The sequence below is a fragment of the Ochotona princeps genome, chromosome 2 (genome assembly GCF_030435755.1).
Source record: "Ochotona princeps isolate mOchPri1 chromosome 2, mOchPri1.hap1, whole genome shotgun sequence".
NCBI classification, from domain to species: Eukaryota; Metazoa; Chordata; class Mammalia; order Lagomorpha; family Ochotonidae; genus Ochotona; species Ochotona princeps.
This window is the reverse complement of record NC_080833.1, coordinates 36,865,164-36,888,457: the sequence shown is the minus strand read 5'-3', so window position 1 is coordinate 36,888,457 and position 23,294 is coordinate 36,865,164. Positions and strand designations below refer to the sequence as shown.

At 42.7% G+C, this 23,294-nt stretch overlaps 1 protein-coding gene, 1 long non-coding RNA gene and 1 pseudogene across 4 annotated transcripts in view; 2 read left to right on the top strand and 1 right to left on the bottom strand.

Moving 5' to 3' along the window:
• The first annotated feature begins 1,848 nt into the window (after positions 1-1,848).
• EFCAB14 (EF-hand calcium binding domain 14) overlaps positions 1,849-23,294 on the top strand; it is a 45,612-nt gene continuing 24,166 nt past the window's right edge. For 2 of the 3 annotated variants that reach the window (XM_058680881.1, XM_058680875.1), the window contains exons 1-3: positions 1,850-2,802; positions 4,112-4,260; positions 10,824-10,969. In XM_058680881.1, coding sequence (XP_058536864.1) covers positions 2,618-2,802; positions 4,112-4,260; positions 10,824-10,969 — 480 coding nt within the window. In that variant the 5' untranslated portion in view covers positions 1,850-2,617. Of the gene's footprint in view, positions 2,803-4,111; positions 4,261-10,823; positions 10,970-23,294 lie in introns of all 3 variants that reach the window. The other variant, XM_004599431.4, reaches the window with a different exon arrangement.
• On the bottom strand, positions 4,201-22,552 carry LOC131483248 (uncharacterized). The gene is made up of 3 exons (XR_009247597.1): positions 22,294-22,552; positions 4,789-4,929; positions 4,201-4,302 (listed from the first exon to the last, which is right to left on the bottom strand). It is a non-coding gene; the product is annotated as an uncharacterized LOC131483248 (long non-coding RNA).
• On the top strand, positions 19,386-19,480 carry LOC118758709 (U6 spliceosomal RNA; annotated as a pseudogene).

Sequence of the window (23,294 nt, the reverse complement as noted above, 5' to 3'; positions counted from 1 at the left end):
GGTTGGAGAATTCTTTGCAGCATAATCCTGGGTCTGTGGATACACTATGGTAGACTCTGTCAACCAGTAGACCTTGGAAAGATATTTCTCTGGAGAAACTAACAACTTTTCAGAACTATTAAAGCCACTCAGGTAGCACCCTTGGAACGCTCTTCCCACATCCCTGAGTGCTAAAATAGTTCGACAACAAAGAGCAACCCTTCCCCCTCCTCCCTTACAGACACAGGAGAAAAATATCCTGAAATATGTGTCCCACCCACCTTCCTCCAAACGTAAACCTGCCCCCCCAATCAGAGGCTCAAATGGGTGTGTATTCTTCCCACTATGTAAATAATATTAAAAAAAATAAAATTTTCTTTAAAAATTACTTGAAGTGACTTTTCTTCTATATAGTTCAAGGCACTTTGTTTTAAACATCATTTATGTCTGATGACTCTTCAATTTATATTGCAAATCTCAACTTCTGCCCAGAACTCCCTGGGGATATACAGCCTACCTGACATCTAAGCTCACTCCAAACCTGCTGGACGCCCCCTCTCAGTTCTTACTTCTTCCTGTTGTCCCACCTCAAACCCCTGGAGTCATCCCTGCCATTTTTTTTAATACCTTTCATCCGAAGCGTCAGCAAATACTGTCACTGGATCCTCAGGAAACATCCAGAATGCTCCCCATTGCCACCCCATCTGTGGTCATCTCTAGCTGGACCGGAGCACCTGGCCTTCTGTATCCCTCACTCTCCTTGATTTTTATTTCCACACGATAGCTACAGTGATTTTTAGAAATCTGTAGCATGCCTCCTCTCAGCCTAAAGCCTTCTGTTGTTTCCCAGAGGCCCAACACAGAAGCATCGCCCTGCAAGGTCTTGACCTGGCAGTTTCATGTCCTACCACATCCCCATCCTCGTCACTTCCTGCAGCCATTGCCCAGCCCACTCCCTGCTTGCTGAGAGTCTGACCACCAGCCCTGCCCTACAGTTTGTCTTGGGTCCATTCCTCCCTCACCCCGTGCCTTCACAGTGTTTACTGTTAAGTTGCAGGAATAGAAAGGAAGGTAAAATACATGATGCTCAACTAAACATGAATTTCAGAGTAAACACGGAACATCTTTCAGGACGAAGATATTCCAGGGGATCCACTTACACAAAAAAATTATTTGCTGCTTATCTGAAATCCAAACTTTGTTGGGTTGTCGTGTTTCTGCTTGCTAGGGCTGGTTACCCCACACAGGAAGGCTCAAAGAGAGTGCGCATGGTGTTCAAACAGCTCTACAACAGCTTCCGACACGTATTTCTCAATACATATTTGCTGGATGACTGTGTACATTCAACTGGGTCATAAATCTGAAGGACGCCTAAACTTTCAGTAAACAACCTGCGAGTCAGGGGGCGGCGCCTCTAGGCTCGGTTAATTCAGTACACAATTGGGGATCAGGGAGGCAGAGGAAGTCTCCACGCAGGTGCACTACCATCTGATTTTTGTCTACCGCACCCCTGCGCCTCCGGAACCAGAAATCGGGCGTGGCTCGACTGAGCTTCTGTCCCAGGCGGCGCCCCGAGGGGCGGGGCCTTCCCAATTGGCAAGACTGTGCCCCTTTAAGGCCCCGCCTCCCACCGCCCCGCGCGTCCCCTGGGGTGACGTCACCCGGAGGGCCACCAATGGGAACACGGCTTACTGGCAGGAGGTGCCGGCGGCCGCTGCCAAGGGGGAATGAGCCGGGGCTGGAGCGATGGCCCCGGTCTGGACCCCGCGGCCGCCGCCGCTGCCACCTGCCCGTCGGGAGCTGGCGCGGCCGGAGTCACGGCTGGCGTGGGGGCGGTGCGTGTGAGTTGCCACGAGTCGCCCGTGGCGACTGTCCTTGCGGCAGGAGTGGCCCTCAGCACCGCGCCCCCCGACCCTCAGGCCCGGACCGCAGGGCTGGGGTCCCCGCCATCACGGAACTGACTCCCTTCGGGCTGGGCCCTCCGAGCCGGGCGCTCACACTCAGCGCGGCGGTCCCCGCACACCCCTAGCCGGCATCCCAGGCAGGAGTCGGGGGTCGTGGCTGCCGGGAGCCCCTGCTGCGTCCACCTGTCGGATCGGGGAGGAACTATCGAGTTCCCAGCGTCTTGCGCTGCTCCGCTTCAAGAACAAGTTTCTTTCCCCTCTCCGTTGGAAAGCTTGTCCCGGGTCTCCAGAAGTCATCAGCCCGTGTGTTCCTCTTCAGTTCCGTGGGGACCCTTAGACCCCGTATCGGGGCCGAGAATCTCACGTTCTTGACTTGGCTTTTTATCCCCTTTGGGAGACAAAGTTTGCCCCCGGAAGCCCCCTTTGCGCGTAGCTGACACCGCATGCCTAGGACCTTATCCACTTGAGTCACAAGCTCCAAGGTTGCTTCTATGTGATCCCTCCCGTCGCACCCCCCGCCTCGACCCTCAAATCCGAGCTCCCAGTTTGCTCTGGGCTCCAGTCTCCAGCCCCCAGCGGTTCTGGTCAGTCCCACCCTCAGGGTGGGAGTGGCCGGGGGCTCTGGCCCGGGATTCCCCACCCTGGAAGGCAACTGCAAGACAGCCAGGGAATTGGGCGTAGGGTACGAACCTGGCGGCTCAGGAGTGGCGGCCCCACTCACCCCACACAAGAAAATGAAGAAACGCAGAGAGCTCAATGCCTTGATCGGCTTGGCTGGGGACAGCCGCCGAAAGAAATCCAAGAAAGGCTCGAGCAGCCACCGTCTGCTTCGCACGGAGCCCCCCGACTCGGACACAGAGTCCAGCTCCGAGGAGGAAGAGGAGTTTGGTGTGGCTGGAAATCGCTCGCGCTTTGTCAAGTGAGTGAGGTGATGGAGAAGGATGGGATGGGGAACAGGCACCCCTTTGGCCTTCAGGAGGGCGCGTGGATGGGAAGGGAAGCAAGTCCACGGGAAGAAGGGAGTGTAAACTTTGGAAGGCCAAGAGGAACGAAAGGTGCTAGGGAGAAGTTCGGATCTTTTAGAACTGGAATTCTGCCCTTAGGTGTGGAAAGAAGGGCTGCTAACATGGGTTGAAATGCAACTTGGGGAATATGCCAAGAGCCCAGGGGACTGTAGAGACAGGCAGAGAGCTTTCAGACTCAGATATTTAAAAAAAAAAGGGGAGAGACAGGAACTTTAAGACTGCAAATGATTTATTTTTGCTCCTTGATGGATCTAAGTCTTGAGGAGGAATTGATGAGCAATGTGATATAGAATGTATGAGTTCGGTTGAAGAGACCTTTTCCCCCAAAACCATTTTGAGAAATCAAATAGCTTCATGGGTGTTGGGTGTTTGGGACCATGGTAGCAAAGGTCTAAGGGAGCCTGCCCTTGGGCCCTATCAGGAGGACCCAAAGAAAGGGGATTCTGCTGAGGATGTGGGAAGGTGGAGTGCAATGTCTGCGATTTTATGTTGTTAGAATTTGGGCCCTATGAACTTAGCTTAGGTGGCTAAGGGCCTTCCACATGTGGAGGTGTGACTGTGCAAGGATGTGTCCATCCTAGAATACTTAGCCCAACAGGTTAGTTTACATTCTGAGGGCTGGTTGAGGTACAGTGTGAAATCTAGCTGCTTTCTGTTTCCTTCCCAGCTGATAAGCTAGAGTATACCAGGTGTCCACTTAACCCTGCAGATCCTATTTCTTCCATTCTGCTTGCGCTAAAACTTGCTCAAAAGTTTATGAAGTTTCAGTAGATTAAACCAGGTGCCTTGGGTGAGTGGGTGTGTGTTTGAAACAGAAAAATGGATAGGCAAATTACAGTGCAGTGATGAAATTGCAGAGAAACTCCGATCTTTATAAAGACTTCTCTAACCTGAGCTTGTCTTCGGGGGAAACTTTTTCCCTGAGTTGATGGCAACAGTAGTGCCTGCAGGTGTGCCCTCCCTCAGGTTCAAGTGAAGTCTGAAACCTTCATACTCAGTAGAGACTCTGCTTAGGCCATATTATTTAATCATTTTCAATCTGCTGTTCAGATTGAAGTGCATTATCCTATCTCCCCTGGAAAATCCACTAGTTATTCATTAGAGAAGATAATTGCATGGCAACTCAGGTGTGCTGATTCCAATAGAGCTCTCCAGCACTCATGACCACATTTGTATTCATGGTTGGATTTGTTCTTACATCAGGGGAGACTATTTACGATGCTGCAAGATCTGTTACCCACTCTGTGCTTTTGTCATCCTCGCTGCCTGTGTCGTGGCCTGCGTTGGCTTGGTGTGGATGCAGGTTGCTCTCAAAGAGGACCTGGATGCCCTCAAGGAAAAATTCAGGACAAGTAAGTGGTTCCCCTTTTTCAGAGCATGATCTTCTCCAAATTCTAGGATAAAGCAGACCAGGCTAAATTAAGAATTTTGCCCTCTCTGAAGCGATTGTACCTTCACTTTCAGCATGTTTATGCTCCTTTCTTGGCTATCAGCTCGTGTGCTGAAACACTTAGTAGTCCTCTCTCCAGTGCTCATGAGCCATCAGGCCAAACAGCACCTGAAACAATGGCTTTGCACTCAGTGCTCAGACCGCAGAAGGAAGGGGCTGGGACTTCCCCCAGTGTAAAGTTGCAGTGGGAACATTGGCTATTTCCTTCCACCTCACAGAGGCACCCAAAAGGAAAACCAGGTAGGAACTAAGGAGTGGGTAATGTAATATTAAGGGAGTGCCTATAGTATGCTAAGACGCCCATTTATTCCCTAGTCTGGTAAGATGGGTATTACTTTTATCAATTTTGTACTCCCCCCCAAAAAAAACAAGCATAGATGGATTAAGTGACTTATTCAACAATTAAGTGTTATGGAATTAAAATTTGTACCTGGTTCTCTTGCACACTTGTTGCAAGTACATGTTTGTAACCACTGTTGTATTACGTCACTTATTTCCAAGAGCTGTGTCAGCCAATACACATATCTCCAAGCGCCCACAGATGTCCTTAAAATCAGCTTTGGTCATTCCTCTGAAAGCAGTTAGTAGAAATACTGTAGGAACTGATTTTCTACACATTTATCCATTTTCAAGGTTCCAGCAAGAAACTAAGATTTCTCTTTTGTCCTTAGATATGCTTTTTTTTTAAGATTTATTTTATTACCAAGTCAGATACAGAGAGGAGGAGAGACAAAGAGGAAGATCTTCCGTCGGATGATTCACTCCCCAAGTGACCACAACAGCCAGTGCTGTGCCGATCCGAAGCCAGCAACCAGGAACCTCTTCTGGGTCTCCCACGCGGGTGCAGGGTCCCAAAGCTTTGGGCCGTCCTCAACTGCTTTCCCAGGCCACAAGCAGGGAGCTGGATGGGAAGTGGAGCTGCAGGGATTAGAACTGGCGCCCATATGGGATCCTGGGGCATTCAAGGCGAGGACTTTAGCTGCTAGGCCATGCCGCCAGGCCCTAGATATGCTTTTAAATATGATACTATCTGTTCCAGGTAACTGGCAACAACATTGGTCTCATGAAACAGTTTGAGTTCCAAGAATTTTTCAGGTTAACAAAGTTTTATATCAAGTTATGTTTTGCAAGTCCAACAGCTATTTTTCTGAAAGTTTCTATAAGAAACTTGCATTGTTTCTGTAAGACCTTTTTTTGTTTGTTTTAGAAAACTGAAATTCTGTAGTTTTTGCTTTTGGTATCAAAACTGAAATTTTTGGTTGTACATTTCAGGGATTCTTGTCTTTCATCTGAAAGAGCAACAGGGAAAGAGAGATCTTCTATCCTCTTGTTCACTTCCAATATGGGCTTGTCAGCCAATTTGAAGCCACAAATGGTGGCAGGGGTCTAAGTGTCCAGGTCTTCTACTGCCTCCCAGGTGCATTAGCAGAAGGCTAAATTTGAAGTAGAACAGCTGGGACTTACACTGGCTTAACCTGCTGTATACCCCTTAAGGGTTATTTTCCATGCTTAGGAGCCAGTAGCACTAAATCACAAATACTCTAATCTTTTTTTTAAAGATTTATTTATTATTATTGGAAAGGCAGATACACAGAGGAGGAGAGACAGAAAGGAAGATCTTCCGTCCGATGATTCACTCCCCAAGCTGCCAGAACAGCCAGAGCTGAGCCAATCTGAAGCCAGGAACCAGGAGCCCCTTCTGGGTCTCCCACGTTGGTGCAGGGTTCCAAGGCCCTGGTCCGTCCTCGACTGCCTTCCCAGGCAACAAACAGGAAGGTGGATGGGAAGTGGGTCACCAGGATTAGAACCAGCACCCATATGGGTTCCTAGTGCGTTCAAGGGGAATACTTTAGCCGCTATGCTATTGTGCCAGGCCCAATACTCTAATCTTAATAGCATTAATACAGCAGGAAATTGACCACAAAGTTTTTCTCAAGGTCATGAAGAAATCTGGCTTTAGGTGTGGGACTAGGAGCTCTTCCTGTTTTTAAGCCCCAGAGATAATAGTATCCTAGCTCTCCTTCACCCCTTTGTTTCCTGAAGTTACTCAAGTTCTGAGCCTGACTTAAGGACAGCTAATCTTGAGTGAATGACATATCTGCTGATGTTGCTTGGAAGGAATGTTGAAATACACCTCTTGGTGTTCTTATGAGTTTCTCGTTAAGGGAATGGGAATAGCTTAGTGTTAACTCTACCAGACTCATTCTGGCTTATATGGTTTACCAGTTTGTTTTTATCAGAGTGCAGCATATGAAGTACTGAAGTGAGTGCTCCTTGGTTAGTGCTTCCACTTAATGGTTGTCCTTGTAGTTAGTGAGGTGTTTTTAAAACCAGTTTTCTTTGTAAGTAGTAATCACAACTTAGAAATGAGGGTCTCAAGACCAATTAGCCATAAAAACCACTGAACACATATCTCTCCATACTTGTGCTTCCTAGGCTTGGACCATGGGTTGTCTGGATCAGATGTAACAATTACATGTTTATACACTTCAAAAGATTGCTTGGTTCTGCCCTGCAGGGATTCCTGTGTCAGTGTTCTGTACCTGTGATTATAGAATCCCTGTGTGGTTTAATACTTAGCTGAGCTTTTCAGGGCATTCCTTTGAAAGTGCGTATTTTAAAATGTACATATAATGGCCCTGGCAATCAGTCAGTCAGCAAATATTTGTTGAACTTTTACTAACACCAGTTACTGATCGTACTATATTCAGGACATATCCAATATTGGACCATGGACCTGCTTTTTACTGCTAAGCAACATTCTCCTGGACCTTGACTACTTTTGTCAGCCAGCTGAATGAGACAGATCTGGAATTGTCAGACCAGTTTTTTGTTGGCTTTGATTTGCTACAATAGAAATGCCAACCCCTGGAATGTCTAAAAACAGTATTTACTGAGTGAGAGCAAGGGGTGGAGCTTACAGCAGTCTGGCCTAGGCTGAACCATGTGGACTCCTTACCCAGTATTTTTTGTCTATATGAAGTCTTGGTAAACTTAAATAATCTTTCTTTGAAATATACTTCTACTTTAAATACATTTCAGTGAATTATTTTTTTTTCTTGTTTCTTTCAAAGTAACAGTAGAATTCACTGACTACATTTAAGACCATCTGCTTATCTGGCTTTAATACTTTTTTGAGAAATTCACAGTCCCTTGTTCTTTATTGAAATGAGTTTTTCTGGACACTTAGGAGGAAAGAAATAGGGGTTACTAAAACACCTGAAATAGAAATAAAGCAGATGGGTTTGACATTTTTATTTATGGTCAATAGGTAATCTGATCCTTCAGCTAAAAGATCATCCTTGAAACTCTTGGCTCAGTATTCTTTTACCAGAACCAGGTACCTCAGAAGACCTCCACAATTATTCCAAGGAAAATCCTATTCCCATTTAGTCCTCTAAAGTCATTCAACTAAGAAATGTTAAAACAAACAAACAAACAAACAAAAAACACCTAATTTGGAAGAGAGGAAAATGTTAATAAATTGAGCATTTCATATACAGGCAAGGTTATGGTTTGGTCATTTAGTACAGAACTTAGAGGTCAGCATGATAGCTCAATTAGCCAATCCTCAGCCTGCAAGCACCAGAACCCCATATAGGCACTGGTTCATGTCCTGGCTGCTCCACTGTCCATCCAGCTCCCTGTTTGTGGCCTGAGGAAGCAGCAGAGAATGGCCCAACTCCTTGGGACCCTGCACCCACATGGGAGAATTGGATGGGGCTCCTGGCTCCTGGTTCAATTTGGCCCAGCTGTGGTCTTTGCGGCCACTTAGGGAGTGAACAAGCAAATGAAAGATCTTTTTCTCTGACTCTCCTTCTCTCTGTAAATCTGCCTTTCTAATAAAGATAAATAAAACTTAAAAATGGTTTTGTGCTGATGAGGACATTGAGGTGTGAATGTCTGTGGCGTCCAGAGGAAATGGAAAGAATGCTGGTCCTAAACACAGAGGACTTCACTGTTTGAATCCTGGCTTCTCATTACTAGCTGTTAAATTTGCACAAGCCACTTACTCTTTTTGAGCCTTCATTTTTCCATCCATAAAACATAAAGATGTATTTGTACTACCAAAGTACTTTGGCATTTCTGTGTTACAGACATCTGCCACATTGTGTAGCAATTCTACAGCCATTCCTCACCCCCCAGTGGACTGAAAGCCTCAGTTTATTGCAAACTATAAAGATACAATATAAATATAAAATATTGCCTTTGGCACTGAGTATGTTCTGTTGGAAGGGTATATGTAGAAATCTCCATTTTTCTGATCTGCACAATTAGGAAGTCAAAAGAACTAGGTAGATTCTTTTGAGTCTTAACATACTAAATTTTGAATGAGTCACTTTCCATGTTGAAAGAACATGAATTAATAATCATAAATTGTTCACTACATTTCCTCCCTTTTATGTAACAGAAGAGCCTAGTTGGCTTTTCTCTTTTAAAAACCTGAAATGAGATCATGACCCTGACCCCTACTGGCTCATATAGTCCTCAGAATCCAAAGTATTGGCAGAACTTGCCAACTTTATATATTAGTTCATTATTATGCATATTATTTGTATTATTTCTTCCCCCACCTCTGTCTTCTACTTGATGCATTTGGCTGCAGAAAGAGAGGAAGATAGTCTCCCCCTAGTGGGTTGTCTGACCATCTAAGTATAGAAAACATTCATGGAATGGATTTTTCTGTATAAGTTGGATGAAAATGCAATTCAGTGAAATACTAGGATCTCCATTAGTTTAGACTGAATATTAAAATACTCTTATCATGTGAAATGGACATATTCTGGCAAGCTGTATGTAAATCAAATGCTGCATTAGAAGCACTTTGGAAAGTCACTTGCTTAAACTGAAATTCTGTGGCATGTGTTTTTGAAAAATGAATAAAAGTATATAACTTCTTTGCTCAATTCTGAATTTTCCAGTAGTGGATTTGCTTGAAATACCGCTACCACTACCACCTCCAATTTTATGAGGGGCCTGTTGTTCAGTGTATTTGTTAGCTTGTGTTTTTTATTTATTAAATATTCTTCACTAGATTATAGAGGTAAATAAAGCAATACATATAGCTGGGAGGCAGGCAAAAAACAGATTTATTCTGACAATGCAGGTGTACTGAATGCCTAAAATGTACCAGGTGTGTGTTAAGTGCTTACCATACACAATAAATAAAGCAAGGTCTTGGAGCTTACATTTTGATGAATTGTTTCATATTTAGTATTTAGTTTTAAATAAAGCATGGCTAATCAGTCAGTTTGTAGCTTGAAAAAAAATTAGAGGCATTTTTATTCTGGAGGACTAACCCTTATCAATACTGTGTTTCTGACCCCTATCTATATTGTATTTCTCTGTAACAGAAAACATTCTTCCAGGCCTCTGTATTCAGGCTGCCAAGTGTCTGAAGATATTGTTTCCCAAAGAAAAGCCAGATATGCTGTACCTACCCTGATATACTACTTTATCTTCTGTTTCATCTTGAACTTTTGGGTGATTGAAAATTTAAGAGAAGCTAGCATTGTTGCATAGCTCGTAAGCCACCTGCAGTGCCAGCATCCCATATGGGTGCCAGTTCGAGTTCTAGAGTCCTGGTTGCCTCACTTACGATCCAGCTTCCTGCTTATAGCCTAAGAAAAACATTAAAAATGGCCCAATTTATGGGCACCTGCACCTGTGAGGGAGGCTGTCAGTTTGACTTCCAAATAAGTAATTTAAAAAACTTTTTTAAAAGATTTTTAAAAATATTGCTTGCTGTTTATGAAAATGACAATCTTTATAATGTCACCTCTAGAATTAATAAAGTAAGGTTTTAAGTCTTCAGTGACAAGTCAAAATTGTTAGTTGAGCTAGTCAGTTCTTAACATTTATTTATAACTCACTGTTTGCCTGACCAGCTTGGTAAAGCTTTTGGAGCCATTCTTCCACTTAAGTCTAACAATCTGAGGAAAATTATTTTATCACTTCATTACAAATGATGAAGTGGAATTCAAAGAATTTAAATAATTTGCTCAAGATTACAGACATTGGGAGTTGAGATTCTGATCCAGCTTTGTTCATGTTCTTTGTTATAATTTTTAGTCACCTGACTAGCCAGGGCTGGGCCAAGTCAAAGCTAGCAGCTGGGACTTCAGTTCAGCTCTCTCATGTGGGCATTAGGATTCAAGCCCAGGCACGTTGATTTGGGAAGCAGGCATCCCAAGCAGAGTCAGCCCTCAATACCTGCCTCACCTGATCTTAAAGGTTGCCTTGCCAGTAACAAACTAGCCCCAAGTTAAAATAGAGCTGCAGTGTCATAATAAACACTGACTTAATAAAAGAACAGTATAGTTGGCAGATGCAAATTTGGTCATTGTCCTCCCAGAATTAACTTTTATCAAGCCATCTTTTTTTCTACATTTGATCAGCTTTTCATTTTTGAGGCCACAAGGAAACTTTGTAGCTATTAATGAGTATTCTTGTTTTTACTTTTAGTGGAATCTAATCAGAAAAACTCATTTCAAGAAATCCCCAAACTCAATGAAGACCTACTCACCAAGCAAAAGCAACTTGAAAAGATTGAATCTGGAGAGCTGGGCTTAAGCAAAATCTGGATAAACATCACGGAAATGAATAAGCAGGTAGCAAAAGTGTAATTTTTCTGTCTAAACTTTCACTATTTATTTTGGTTGGTTATTTGTTTCATATAAATTTCTCAGTGTGAGAAATTCACTTCAGGTTGTTTTTCTTCTTCAGCTGGAGTTTTTCATACTGTGATCCCAAAATGTTAAAATAGAGTTTAACATTTGTTAAAAATGTTAAATGGTTGTGCATTACTAAATATTTAAAATTCTAGCCCTTTCTGCAAAAAAGAAAAAAAGAGTAATTAAACATAATTCCACCAAGCAGACTAGAGAAAGTTGGAAATTCTTGAGGATTTTTCCTATGGGGCAAGAACAATGAACAACCTCTTTTTATTAGATAATGAGATGTATCTTTATTTAATAGAGTTTACAGATTTACAGATGCAGTTTAGAGTATAGTGCCATACACTGAAAAACAACAAATCAGGGTCCATTAACAACTAATGATAGTTGCTCTGGTTTAATAGCAGGTGGTAGAATAGGTTAAATGCCTTGACCAGGCAAGTAAGCCTAGGACATAAGCATTTCCAGTCACTACAATGGCCAGAACTTAGCAATGACTGATAAAAAAGGGACTCTGCCAGAGCAGAAGGGCTTATTCTGACTGTGTTTTCCAAGCATCCTGTATGTATAATGGTGCTGTAGTATTCACTGAGTAACTCCAGCTGCTGAGTTCAGTTTTTCCACTTAGGTTAGAAAAGAATGTGCATTGAAAAGGAAACTTAATTGCCAAGTGAACAATATACATACATGCAACAACAAAGACGACCTCAAAATAGGAAGTCTTGCTTGTTGGGAGTAAGATGGTATTCTCTTCTGAGTAGAATTGGGGAGTTCAGAAGGAGCAGTGGCACCATACTATAAGAAAGTACTCGAGGTATTTCTGAAGCTGTATCTTTGAGCAGTGGTTTGGGAGTGTAGCAGTTTAGCATTTAAAACCAAAAAATCATTACTCAATAAATATAAGCATGCTTATATGTTATTATTTTAATGTATTCCCCAAAATCTCATGTATTGGACATTTTTTTAAAAGATTTATTTATTTTTATTGGAAAGACAGATTTCCAGGGAGAAGGAGAGACAGAAAAAGATCTTTCAGCTGCTGGTTCACTTCCCAAATGTCTGCAATGGCTGCAGCTGAGCCAATCCAAAGCCAAGAGCCAAGAGTTTCTTCTGGGTCTCCCACATGGGTGCAGGGGTCCAAGGATTTGGGCCATCCATTACTGCTTTCTCAGGTCACAAGCAGGGAATTAGATCTGAAATGGAGCAGTTAATCAGCCACCAGGTATTAAAAATTTAATACCCGAATTCATATGTTAGTGTTATTTAGAGATGATCCTGTGGGAGGGTGCTTGGGATTAGATAGATGTGAAGTCACGGAAGCAGGGCCTCGTGATGCTATCAGTGGCTTGATAGGAAAGGAAAGAGAGACCTGAGCTGGCACTTAGCTCTGTGTCATCATGTGATACTCTCTGCCATGATAGGATGTAGCAAGAAGGCACTCACCAGATGCTAACACCATGCTGTTGGACTTCCCAGCCTCCAAAACGTTCAGCTGAAGAGGTCTACTTTTTATAAATTTTCCATTCTCCAGTATTCAGTTGAACAACATGAAGAAAACAGACTAAGGCATTATATGTAGCTGAAATAAAAGTTAATCTATTAAGCTTACCCTTAATATATATGATGACTCATGGTATTTTATTTTCTGTTCAATTCTGTCTCACTTTTATAAATTATTTCATGAAATAGGGTATAGTGTTGTGGCACTTCTGGTTAAGCTGCTGTTTTTTTATTGGAAAGTCAGATTTACAGAGAGGAGATACAGAGAGGAAAGATCTTCTATCCAGTGATTCACTCCCTAAATGGCTGCAACAGCCGAAGCTGAGCTGATCTGAAGCCAGGAGTCAAGAGCTGCTTCTGGGTCTCCCACAGGGTATAGGGTGAAATATATAAACAAATATATTATTTTTGTTTATATAAATATAAGTATATATAAACAGAAAATCTTTAGTAGTTTAAAAATCTTTTTTTTTGTTTTATTAGTGAAACTTTGATTTTATGCTACCTCCTGACATTATAGGAAGTCTCCGCCTCTTCTTTAAAGACCATTCATTCATCAGACGTGTATGAGCTGTGTCTGTGGAGCTAGACTTTGGATTCTGTCTTCCTCTACTCAGGGTACTAGAACAAAATTCCTTAGACTTAGTAACTTATAAACAACATAGTTCTAGAGCTGTGAAGTCCAGGATCAAAGTGCCAAGCTGGTTCTCTGCTTCGTAGCTGATGACGTCCTGCTGTATGTTCATATTGTAAAAAGGACAAACAAGCTGTTTCTTGAACCTCTTTTATCAGGGCATTCACATTCATGAAGATGGATCCCTCCTAAATCACCCCCCAAAGGTTCCACCTTTTAATACCATTGCATTGGGCTTAGGTTTCGACATACCAATTTTAGGAAGGAACAGGCATGTATGTTTGTAGTTAAGAAGCCCATAGCCCATATCAGAGTACCTTCTTGGTCGGCTTCTGAGCTTGTGACTCTGGTTTCCTGCTAATACAAACCCTGGGAAACAGTAATGATGGCTCAAGTGACTGAACTCCTATCTCCTGCTTGGGAGACCTGGATTGTCTTCCTGGCTCCCAGCTTTGGTCCCATCCTAGCCTTGGACATTTGGAAAGTGAGCCAGTGGATGGGAGTGCTATGTGTATGTGTGTGTGTCCCTCTCTGTTTTTCTGTCTCAGTCTCCCCCATCTCCCTGCCTCTCAAATTTAGGAGAACACATTCAGACCATGGTAGAATCCCTCCCTTAAGTATCATAGAGTCAGATGGAAGAAACAGAAACAGTAGTACGAGTCTGATAACAGTAAGAAATAAAGGACTGGTGTTAGAATTTTTAAATACACGTCTAAGCCAGAAATCACATGAGGTTTACCGGAAATCTTAACCTGAGTCCTGAAGGGCAAATAGGAATCAGCCAGGTAGATTCTGAAGAGAGAAAGGCATTCTAGGTAAAATATCACTGCGTTTGATTCTCATAAATTGTCAGCTTGCCTACTCACTAAAATGTGTGAACCCAGTGTGTACTTGTGCTTTTGTTGTCATTCACCAAGCATGTGCACAGTGTTGAAATTTTTCAGCTACCAACAGCACATTTTTATAGCTAAGGCTGGATGAGGTAGCATACTATAGTCATGTTCCAGCTCTTAAGCTGTAAACAAGTATCTTTTTTGCAGCATACTTAATGCCACATTTTGTGCTTTTTGTTGGTTTCACTGTTTAAAATGTCCCCTAGGCTTAGTGCTAAAGTGCCACCTACTGTTAAGTGCAAGGAAACCATGTTGTGCCCTGTGGAGAAGATATATGTATTAGATAGGTTTCCTTCAGACATGAGTGACAGTGCTGCTGGCTGTAAGTTCAGTGTTGGTGAGTTAACAAAATGAGTTAACACATCTAGACAGAAACACACATAAAACAAGGTTATGTGTTGTATTAAGTTTTTGACAAAAATGTGACTGCAGGGGTTGGACCAACCTAACCTTGTATTTCCCCTTGGAGCAGTGGGTCAGTAGCCACTAACCCATGGTTTGCTGCAACTTTTCTGAAGCTTAAGAACCACTAGTAACAAGAATTTACTGTATGTTCAGATGCTTACATGAATGAAAATACAGTGTGCTTGGGGAAATTTAGCTATTTATATTATCTCTGGCTTGCTGGAAAAAGGCCACAGAGATAAAGACCCAGGTCAGTAGGAGTGCTTTTCTCCTAGAATCTGCTCCATGTCTCTTTCTAAGCAATAATCCAAATGCCTTATGTGACAGTTGTTTATGTATGTACTTTGAGCCTTAAGTATGATTATGAAGATGATGATGGCATCAGTGATGATAATGATGAAGGAGTAAGCTGTCATTCATTAATGCTACCTTTGTACAGGCCACTGTTACTCTACGTTTGTGATTTCCTTTCTTTGCTTCTATAGGCCTGTGAAGTAGCAGGTGTTATCTCCTTTTCATAGAGAAGAAAACCCATGCTAAAAGAAGTTATGTAACAATGTTAGCATTAAAATACTCAAGCCCTGACAGCCTGTTTTTATGCAGTTTTCTATTCTGCCTCCTAACTGTACATATCCTCTATGGAATTCAGTAGGTCAAATTGAAAAGATATGTCATCAGGTCACTACTAGGGATCATCATTTATCATTGATGAGTGTCTGTTGTAATAACTTTTATTTACTATTTAAGGAATTCTTGACTTTCAACCCCAGAGCCAGAAAGGAAAAGACAAAAAGCAGCATTTCAAGCCTCATAGTATAAGATGAGCTGTTAAACAAATGATCCACAAGTTATTTTTAATTTTGCTAATGAAAAGAAATGACTCATCTTTTCACTACCATGCCAACTTTTTTCTTAATAGTTTCAATTCAATTTCATAGATTTCTTTGAATACAAAAGTGATTTTTTAAAATGTATTTATTTAAAAGGCAGAGAGAGCTCCTATCTGCCGGTTCATTCCCCAGATGTCCACAGCAATCAGGATTAGGCCAGGCTGAAGCCAAGAACCAGCTCCATCTGGATCTGCCACATGGGTAGCAGACAACCAGGTACCTGGACCATCTTCCAGTGCCTCCCAGGCAAATTATTGAGAATTGGGACAGAAGAAAGGGATAGACAGCACACAAAACAGGCACTCCAATATGGTAGCACACTGAAATGGGATGTGGTCATTCCATAAAGTAGCTTAACCCCTGTACCACAAAGTCCATCTCCTAAAATGTGAGTTTTAATCATAAATGGCATAATGCCTGAATCCCATCAGACCTGTGAAAGAGCAGAGTGTCTCCAAAGATTGTTCTCCTTTCCAGTTACACACATGTTAGCACTCTAAAGAGAGGAATGTTAAAAGGTGGAATCCAGCTTTGTAGTTTATGGTACTGTCACAGAATGCTCGTGATCAGTGTGATCTTATTGAGTAAGAAATATGATTCTGAGTGGGCACCTCCCTGTTGGGTTGCCACTCCGTCTGGTGAGCATGAAAACCAGGACTGGTGCAGCAGTGGCTAGACAGAACGGCAGCGTCAGCATGTGTGTGGCCGGGATAGTGGGGCTGGTTGGGGTGAGCTAGGCTTCAGTGCCCATTGACATGTATGAAAGCTGACTGGGATGTGGAACAGACTGGACCAGCCTGCTGTACACACTGGCAGGCAAGGAACCAGGGCAGGGGGCGGGTCTATGGGGGTTATGGGGAGTTGCCCCAACTAGGCTGCAGCTCAGCTCCCACTGGTTTACATGGATAAGTGTGTGGTGGGTAGGATTGGGATGGGCTTCAACACCCATTGGTTTATTTAGAAGATAGGGCTGGAAGCAGAACTGACCCAACAATTGCAACCATGAGCATGTGCATAGGCTGATTGGGGTGACAGTCTGTACTGGACCTTGTACTGACAAGTACACCCAAGAATCGGGTCTGGGATCACTTCAGATGAAGTTTCTTTGGAGATCCCCTCAATTGAACTGCCAGACTCAGAACCCCAACCATGAAGAGAAGTGCAGGTTCCATTGTCTGACCATGGAGTGCAAGTCTCGAAGCTGAGCCTTCTCAGAGGCTCAGACAGAGCAGTGGAAAGATATCCAGGTGCACATGGAGGATATGGTAGAACATTGGAGCCTGCATAGGATAGCTGGTACCACAACAGAGGACAGAACAAATTGATCAACTACCCCAGCCAAGTGTTGTCAGTGAAAATCTGGGCATGTGGAGATGCTAAGGTGAAATATGTCAGGCAGTGGATTCTGGAGAGATTTCATTGTGCTTGGAATGGCAAGATTGTCAGCAATTCAGAACAGTTGAGCTATCAAAAGCACTTAAGCAGTGCCCTTGGAGCATGCCCCATATCGGGGACCCTGGGATGGTTGGGAAGGTGGGTCTGGCCTCTCCCTTTGCCTCTCCTCTTCCCCCAGATACAGGAAGGAAAAAAGAATATGGAAACAATGCTCTTGTCCACTTCCCCGTAGCCCTTGACCCTTTGAGCCCTAATCAACTATGTAAAGATCATCAAAATAAAAAGAAGTGTGGTTCTATAACCAAGTTAGTAGCCTACTCTCTAGAATATATTCTCCTAGGGAGGCAGCTGTGACACTCTAGGCTGGGGTGGGGTGGGGGAGCCTTTTCTGCACAAGGCCATTTGGGTATTGATAACATCATTCTCAGGCCATACAAAATTAGACTTCAAAATTAGCTTGCTATAAACTGCGAATGGTTGCCTCAGCAGAGCCATATGCCATTGTTTCCACAGACATAATAGCCCTCAGACTAGGCTAGACTTCCCAGTCCCTGCTCCAGGCCTCTAGTGTTTGCAGCCTGAGGAGACCAAACAGTAGCTCAACTCACTCTGCTTGCACTGAATTACAGTTGTTTCTCTGGTTTGAGGGCTGCTAGCCTTTCTTGGAGGATATGGTAGAACTTACTAGCAGTGATCTCTGCTTTAAGCATAGGAGGATGTCGCAGTGCCTGACAGAACAGTTTCTACCCAGATCACCTCACACAGAGCACATTTTATTGTACCTTTAGAATCTGGCCAGTTATCAGTTACTAGTAGAAGGAGTTCATTCCTTCACATGGTCAAAAGGTAACCATGTAATTGATAAAGCATCTGGAGGGCCCGGCGGCGTGGCCTAGCGGCTAAAGTCCTCGCCTTGCACGCCCTGGGATCCCATATGGGCGCCGGTTCTAATCCCGGCAGCTCCACTTCCCATCCACCTCCCTGCTTGTGGCCTGGGAAAGCAGTCGAGGACGGCCCAATGCATTGGGACCCTGCACCCGCGTTGGAGACCCGGAAGAGGTTCCAGGTTCCCAGCTTCGAATCAGCGCGCACCAGCCGTTGCGGCTCACTTGGGGAGTGTATCATCGGACGGATCTTCCTCTCTGTCTCTCCTCCTCTCTGTATATCTGACTTTGTAATAAAATAAATAAATCTTTTAAAAAAAAAGCATCTGGAATAACTGCATTCTTGCCCATCAAACTTGTTTTGAGTTGACTGTGTACATGCTCTGGGGCAATGAGCAAGCATACCTGGAGGAGGGACTCTTCTTCCAGGCACCTTATGGTAGAACATGTAAAGATGGTATGGCAGGCTCTAGGGAAGCCAAGGAAACCGTATAGACTGCCTCCAGTTAGTGAAGTGTCTGTTTCTTCCAATTTTAGTATATGTGCTGCTGAAGCAAGCACCTTAAGTGTCTGTCTCTTTTCCGACTTTTATCTTTTTAAAAGTTTGGTATTTTGTGAATGTTTTCTTATATAAGACAAACAATATAATACACACAAAGTTCCTATGAAAATTCCCCCATCACAGACACATATGGTTAGTGCTCCTGGCCTTCTTTGATGTCCACTGTGAGTAATTTGAGCCACATCCTTCCAGTCCTCTTCATATTTACAAAGCTGTAATAGTTTTTAATATGACTTAGCTTCTGGCTGTGTGTGTATAAATAAGTGGGGTCATTCAGTGTGTATTGTTTTACAACTTGCTTTGTTCATTGAATGCATCCACATCCTTAGTCTTGGTAACGTTTACATTGTTTCTGATGTTTTGCCATTGCAAATAAGGAAGAAATGGATATCCTTATGCATACATCTTTGTACACATGAGCAAATTACCTCTGAGGTGGATTTCTTTAATATCATTCACAGGCCTTTAAAAATTAGCCTCGTATAGATTTCAGGCCCTACATATGGTTGCCTTTGTATGGCTCTTCAGTGGCCCATGGGCCACACATTCCCCAGCCCCACTTAACAGGTTTACATTTTGCTGGGTCTCCCTGTCAACTGAGATTTTTTTCACACATTTTGTTATTAAATGTTTAGAGCTAGAATGATGATGATTAGATTGAAATTTTGGGGGCACTTAGAGAATTACCTGGTTAAGTCTTAACTAAATTTCACTACTAAAGATGATTGCTGATTCAATATTTTGTTACCATGGTTCATGCTTTGAGGTTTAATTTTTAATTTTTTATAACTTTTAATTTAATTTTCATAATTTTATTTGCATAACTTACTACAGTTACCTGTTGCTGGGTTACATAAACTCTAGTGGCTAGAAACAACAAACATTTATTATCTTGCAGTTGCTGTGCACCAATAATTTGAGAGCAGCTGGGCAGAGTGGTTCAAACAAGGATCTCCAGGTTGTAACAGCCAGCCTAGGCTTGGCTGGAGCTGAAGGGGCCTCATTTGTAGGTAGATCTCAGTGTCTGGGCTTCATTCTGAGTCTGCTTGAGTATTTTCACCACCTGGCAAACAGCTTCCACAGAGTGTGTTATCCAAGACTAAGACAGAGCAAAAAAAATATCCAAGTGCCTTTTATGGCCTCTTTCTGAAGTTGCCAGTTTTCTGCTCATTAGAAACAAATCATTTGTGCTCACTTCGGTAGCACCTATGTAATGATATGGAGATTAGCATGGCCCCTGCGCACGGATGACATGCAAATTCATGAAGCATTCCATATTTGAAAAAAAAAAAGAAGAAACAAATCATTTTAGTCCAGACCCAAACCTAATTCAGGAGGAAAGGATTTAGATTGCAGCTCTTCTGTCAAAGAATGCATAGACATATTTTAAAACTATATGCTGCTTGAGATAGTCAATGCTTGAGTCAAGCATTTGTTGTTACACCAATCTTACTGATGAGAAAAATAAGGTTACAGCTTACATAGCCTTGTTGCCTTCTTCTGACCTCTCTGTGTGTCCATCCCAGACTTGGTTTTTCTCATTCACTCAGTAAATGCTTATTCATTCCCTGTCTTTGAGCCCAGCACGGCTATTATGGAGTGTAGAACAGATATTATCCTTGATAGCATAGCCTCTACAGTCTTGTGAAGAAAAGAGATCTTTATCAGAGACTAAGATAAATAATAAATCATTGTCATTTTGAGAAGTGCTATGAAGAAAATGTATCTGTGGACCTATTCATAGTTTTATTATCCACCTATTTCCCCAAAGCTGCCTTCCCCTTTCCAAACTAGAAAGAATGCCTTCTATATCTGATCCCTTTTAGCGTAAAGCCTATCCTTTCAGCCTGCTAGTACTCTGTTTCAGAATCATATTTAATGTGCCCTCACTCTCACTTCACTATCCTGAAATATCCTTGAGGTGAGAAATCTGGGATTTTTCCATAATTCCTTTCTGTTCATCATCTTTCATATGCAATGACTTCTCTACCTCTACTGCTTCTGCCACGTCTCGGGTCCAAACCACCATGATATCGTGCCTAGAGAAGCCAAACAGCCTTTTTACTGATCCCCCCTTTTTCATGGGACAGCCACAGTAGTCTTCCTGTTGAGTGTCATCAGCCATGAGGGTAGCCTGCTTCCACCCATTCTCATCACACCTCAGGCATAATCCATATCCTTCCTGTAGTTTACATATTCCACTTGTTGTGATGCTTCCCTGCATCTTTGGACTCGCCTCCTACTTCTTTCTCTTTTCTAATCTGAATGATTTGACCCCAAATTATACAGTCCTTTATAAGAACCAGAAACTCCACTCAAGTCCTCCACATTGGTGGCAGAGATAAATTCACTTAAGTTATCATCCCAGGAGCATTAGCAGGAAACTGGATTAAAAACAGAGGAGCTCAAATCAGTACTTCAGTAGGGGATTTCAGTGTCACAAGCAGTGCCTTTACTCACTGAACCACACTGCCAGCCCCTCTCGTGCCGATGTTTAAACCCTAAACTCATAAGTTAATGATACTAAGATGAAAACTTAATCCAATTATGGTGTTTAAGAGGTGAGGCCTAGTAGATCAATTCCCCTGGAAGGTTGTTTTTCTAAGAGGGTTGTTAGAGAAGCCCGATTTTGGGCCCAACCTCTCTCTGCTTGCTGGCCTGCTGTGACCATCTACCATGGGACCTTCACCAAAGCCTGCCATTTGAACTTTGATCCTCCAAACTTGAGTTAAATAATAAATAAGCTTTTTCTCAGAGCCAGTACTGTGGTGCAGCAAGTTAAACCTCCACTTGTGGTGCTGGCATCCTTCCTATATGGATACTGGTTCAAATTTTGAATACTCCATTTTTAATCCTGCCCCCTGATATTGTGCCTGGGAAAGTAGCATAAAATGGCCCGAGTCACCCATGTGGGAGACCTGGGAGAAGCTCCTGGCTCCTGGCTTTGGCCTGCCCTAGCTCTGGCTGTTGCCACCATTTGAGGAGTGAACCTGAAGACGCAGGATACTCTCCTCCTGTCTCTACTTTCTCTGTAATTCTGCCTTTCAAGTAAGAAAAAAAAATCTTTAAAAAAAAAAGCCTCTATAAATTTACTGTGTTGGCATTTTGTTGTAGTAACAGAAATACTGACCAATTCATATTCTGTTCTCTTTCTCACACAAACACACATGCACAGTCCTGCCATATAACTTTCTATTCTTTAAACATGCCAGGCTTTTTTCTGTAATGTGGCCTTTGCCCTATTAGTTCCCTCTGCTCTGAAGTATATTTCATCGTTTGTGTGGTGCATGCCTTCTTACTTATATCTCAGTTTAAAGGCCATCTGCTTAAGTAGGCCTTCTCTGACCATCCAATCTAAACTAGCTGCCTAATAACTCTTATCAAGTCACCTTATTATTTTCTTCTGATACTTCCTACTAGCAGATTTTTTCTTACATAAGATTGGCTGTGTTAGTCAGCGTTGTATTACCATGACTAAAATACCTGATACAGGCTTCTTACAATGTAAGAAGGTTTTGTGGCTTGTGGTTTATAACAACACTCCAAGGTCAGGCAGCCCTGTTTACTGTACGTGTAGTCAGGGGGTTGTGGATGGCAATACCAGAATGTATATAGAAGAGGGATCCAACAACAAGGCAGGAAAGAACACAAGGTTTATGTGGATTAGGCTTATGTCACCACATTTCTCATGAGAACTACCTTCCCCAGTGACCTTAGGACCTCCCACTGGACCTCACACCTTCTAACAAGGAAATTGGATCAGGTCTTTCCCAATTCCTTCCTGCAGCACCAACCCATCGCCCTGTGGTTTAAAGACCTACTTGAGTTTGGAAGCTACATCATGTTCAAAGGATAGCAGGGTCCTTGTGCTCAAATGTAAACACTGTAACCCCTGATATCTGAGGTTTGCCACTGGTGTGTAGTGGGGCTTTCTGAATATAGGTTGCATTAATGAAAAATGATGGTAAGCCTCTGGACTTACCCTCCAAAGAGGGAAGAAGGAGTAGAGAACCCTAGTTTCCACTTCCTCACTGGACACCCTCCCTCTTTTTTAGACAAACTATGGCTCACATAAATGCTTTTCGTAGTCCTTACCTGATTTCTTCTTTATTCCACTCTCCGTCCTGCTAGGGTATTAGCTCCGTTAGGGCAGAACATCTTGGTCTCATCTGCCATCGTCTTCTCAGTGCCTGCAGCAGTGCGTACCCAGAGAAGATGGCAGACATTGTTGAAGGAATCAACAGGGAACTAAGTCCTGCATTGTCTGCTGTCTCCTGGGTCCTCCCACTGGGTTTGTCCTGTAGAAGTGACCAGAAACTTTGGTGGTTTCTCTGTAGAACAACTTTGAATATAATTGCTTGGGATAAATCTGTGTTTTCATCCTAGAATTTGGAATAGTAAAGCAGTTTGGAACTTAGAATCTTTGAAAAGTGTTCTGAGGCACATCACAGGGTCTGTTAGAATCAAATCTCTGCAGCTTGAAATAGTTTTATGAAAGTTCCCCTAGTTCCCATTCAAGAGAAAATTCCAGTTATTTAGAATTCTATTCCTAAATAACAGAAGGAAAGCCACATCTTATTTTTTATTCAATTCCTATTTTAATACATTTATTACATCAGTTCATGAGTCAGTGGGTATTTATTGAGCCCGTTCAGGATACAGGGATGCCTTGGTTGAACTATTGAGTTTGAAATATTAATCACATTATTAAACCAAAACCAGCTCTCCAAGTAGTTCAAGTTGTTGGGGTACAGTTCCTATAGATTGTATTTTGTGATGATAGGCTTTTATTTTATAATGTATATTCCCACTTGGGCAGGAACAAAAAAGTTAAATAATAAGGTGTTATATTTTACTAAAATGAAGTCTTGAAGTGGTCTTTCTTTGATCATTAGGTTTTTTTCCTGTCCAATTGTTAAAAGGTCATGTAATAATCACTGTATCTTTTGGGTAATATAAGATCTGTGGGTCTTACAGCTGTCAGAACTAGTGTTAAGAATGATATTTGCCTTTCCTTCTTTGACACTAACATTAAAGTTGGGCAGGAAGAGGAATATTATTGCTGCCTCCCAGATCTCAAGGTTTTTCCAAGGTAC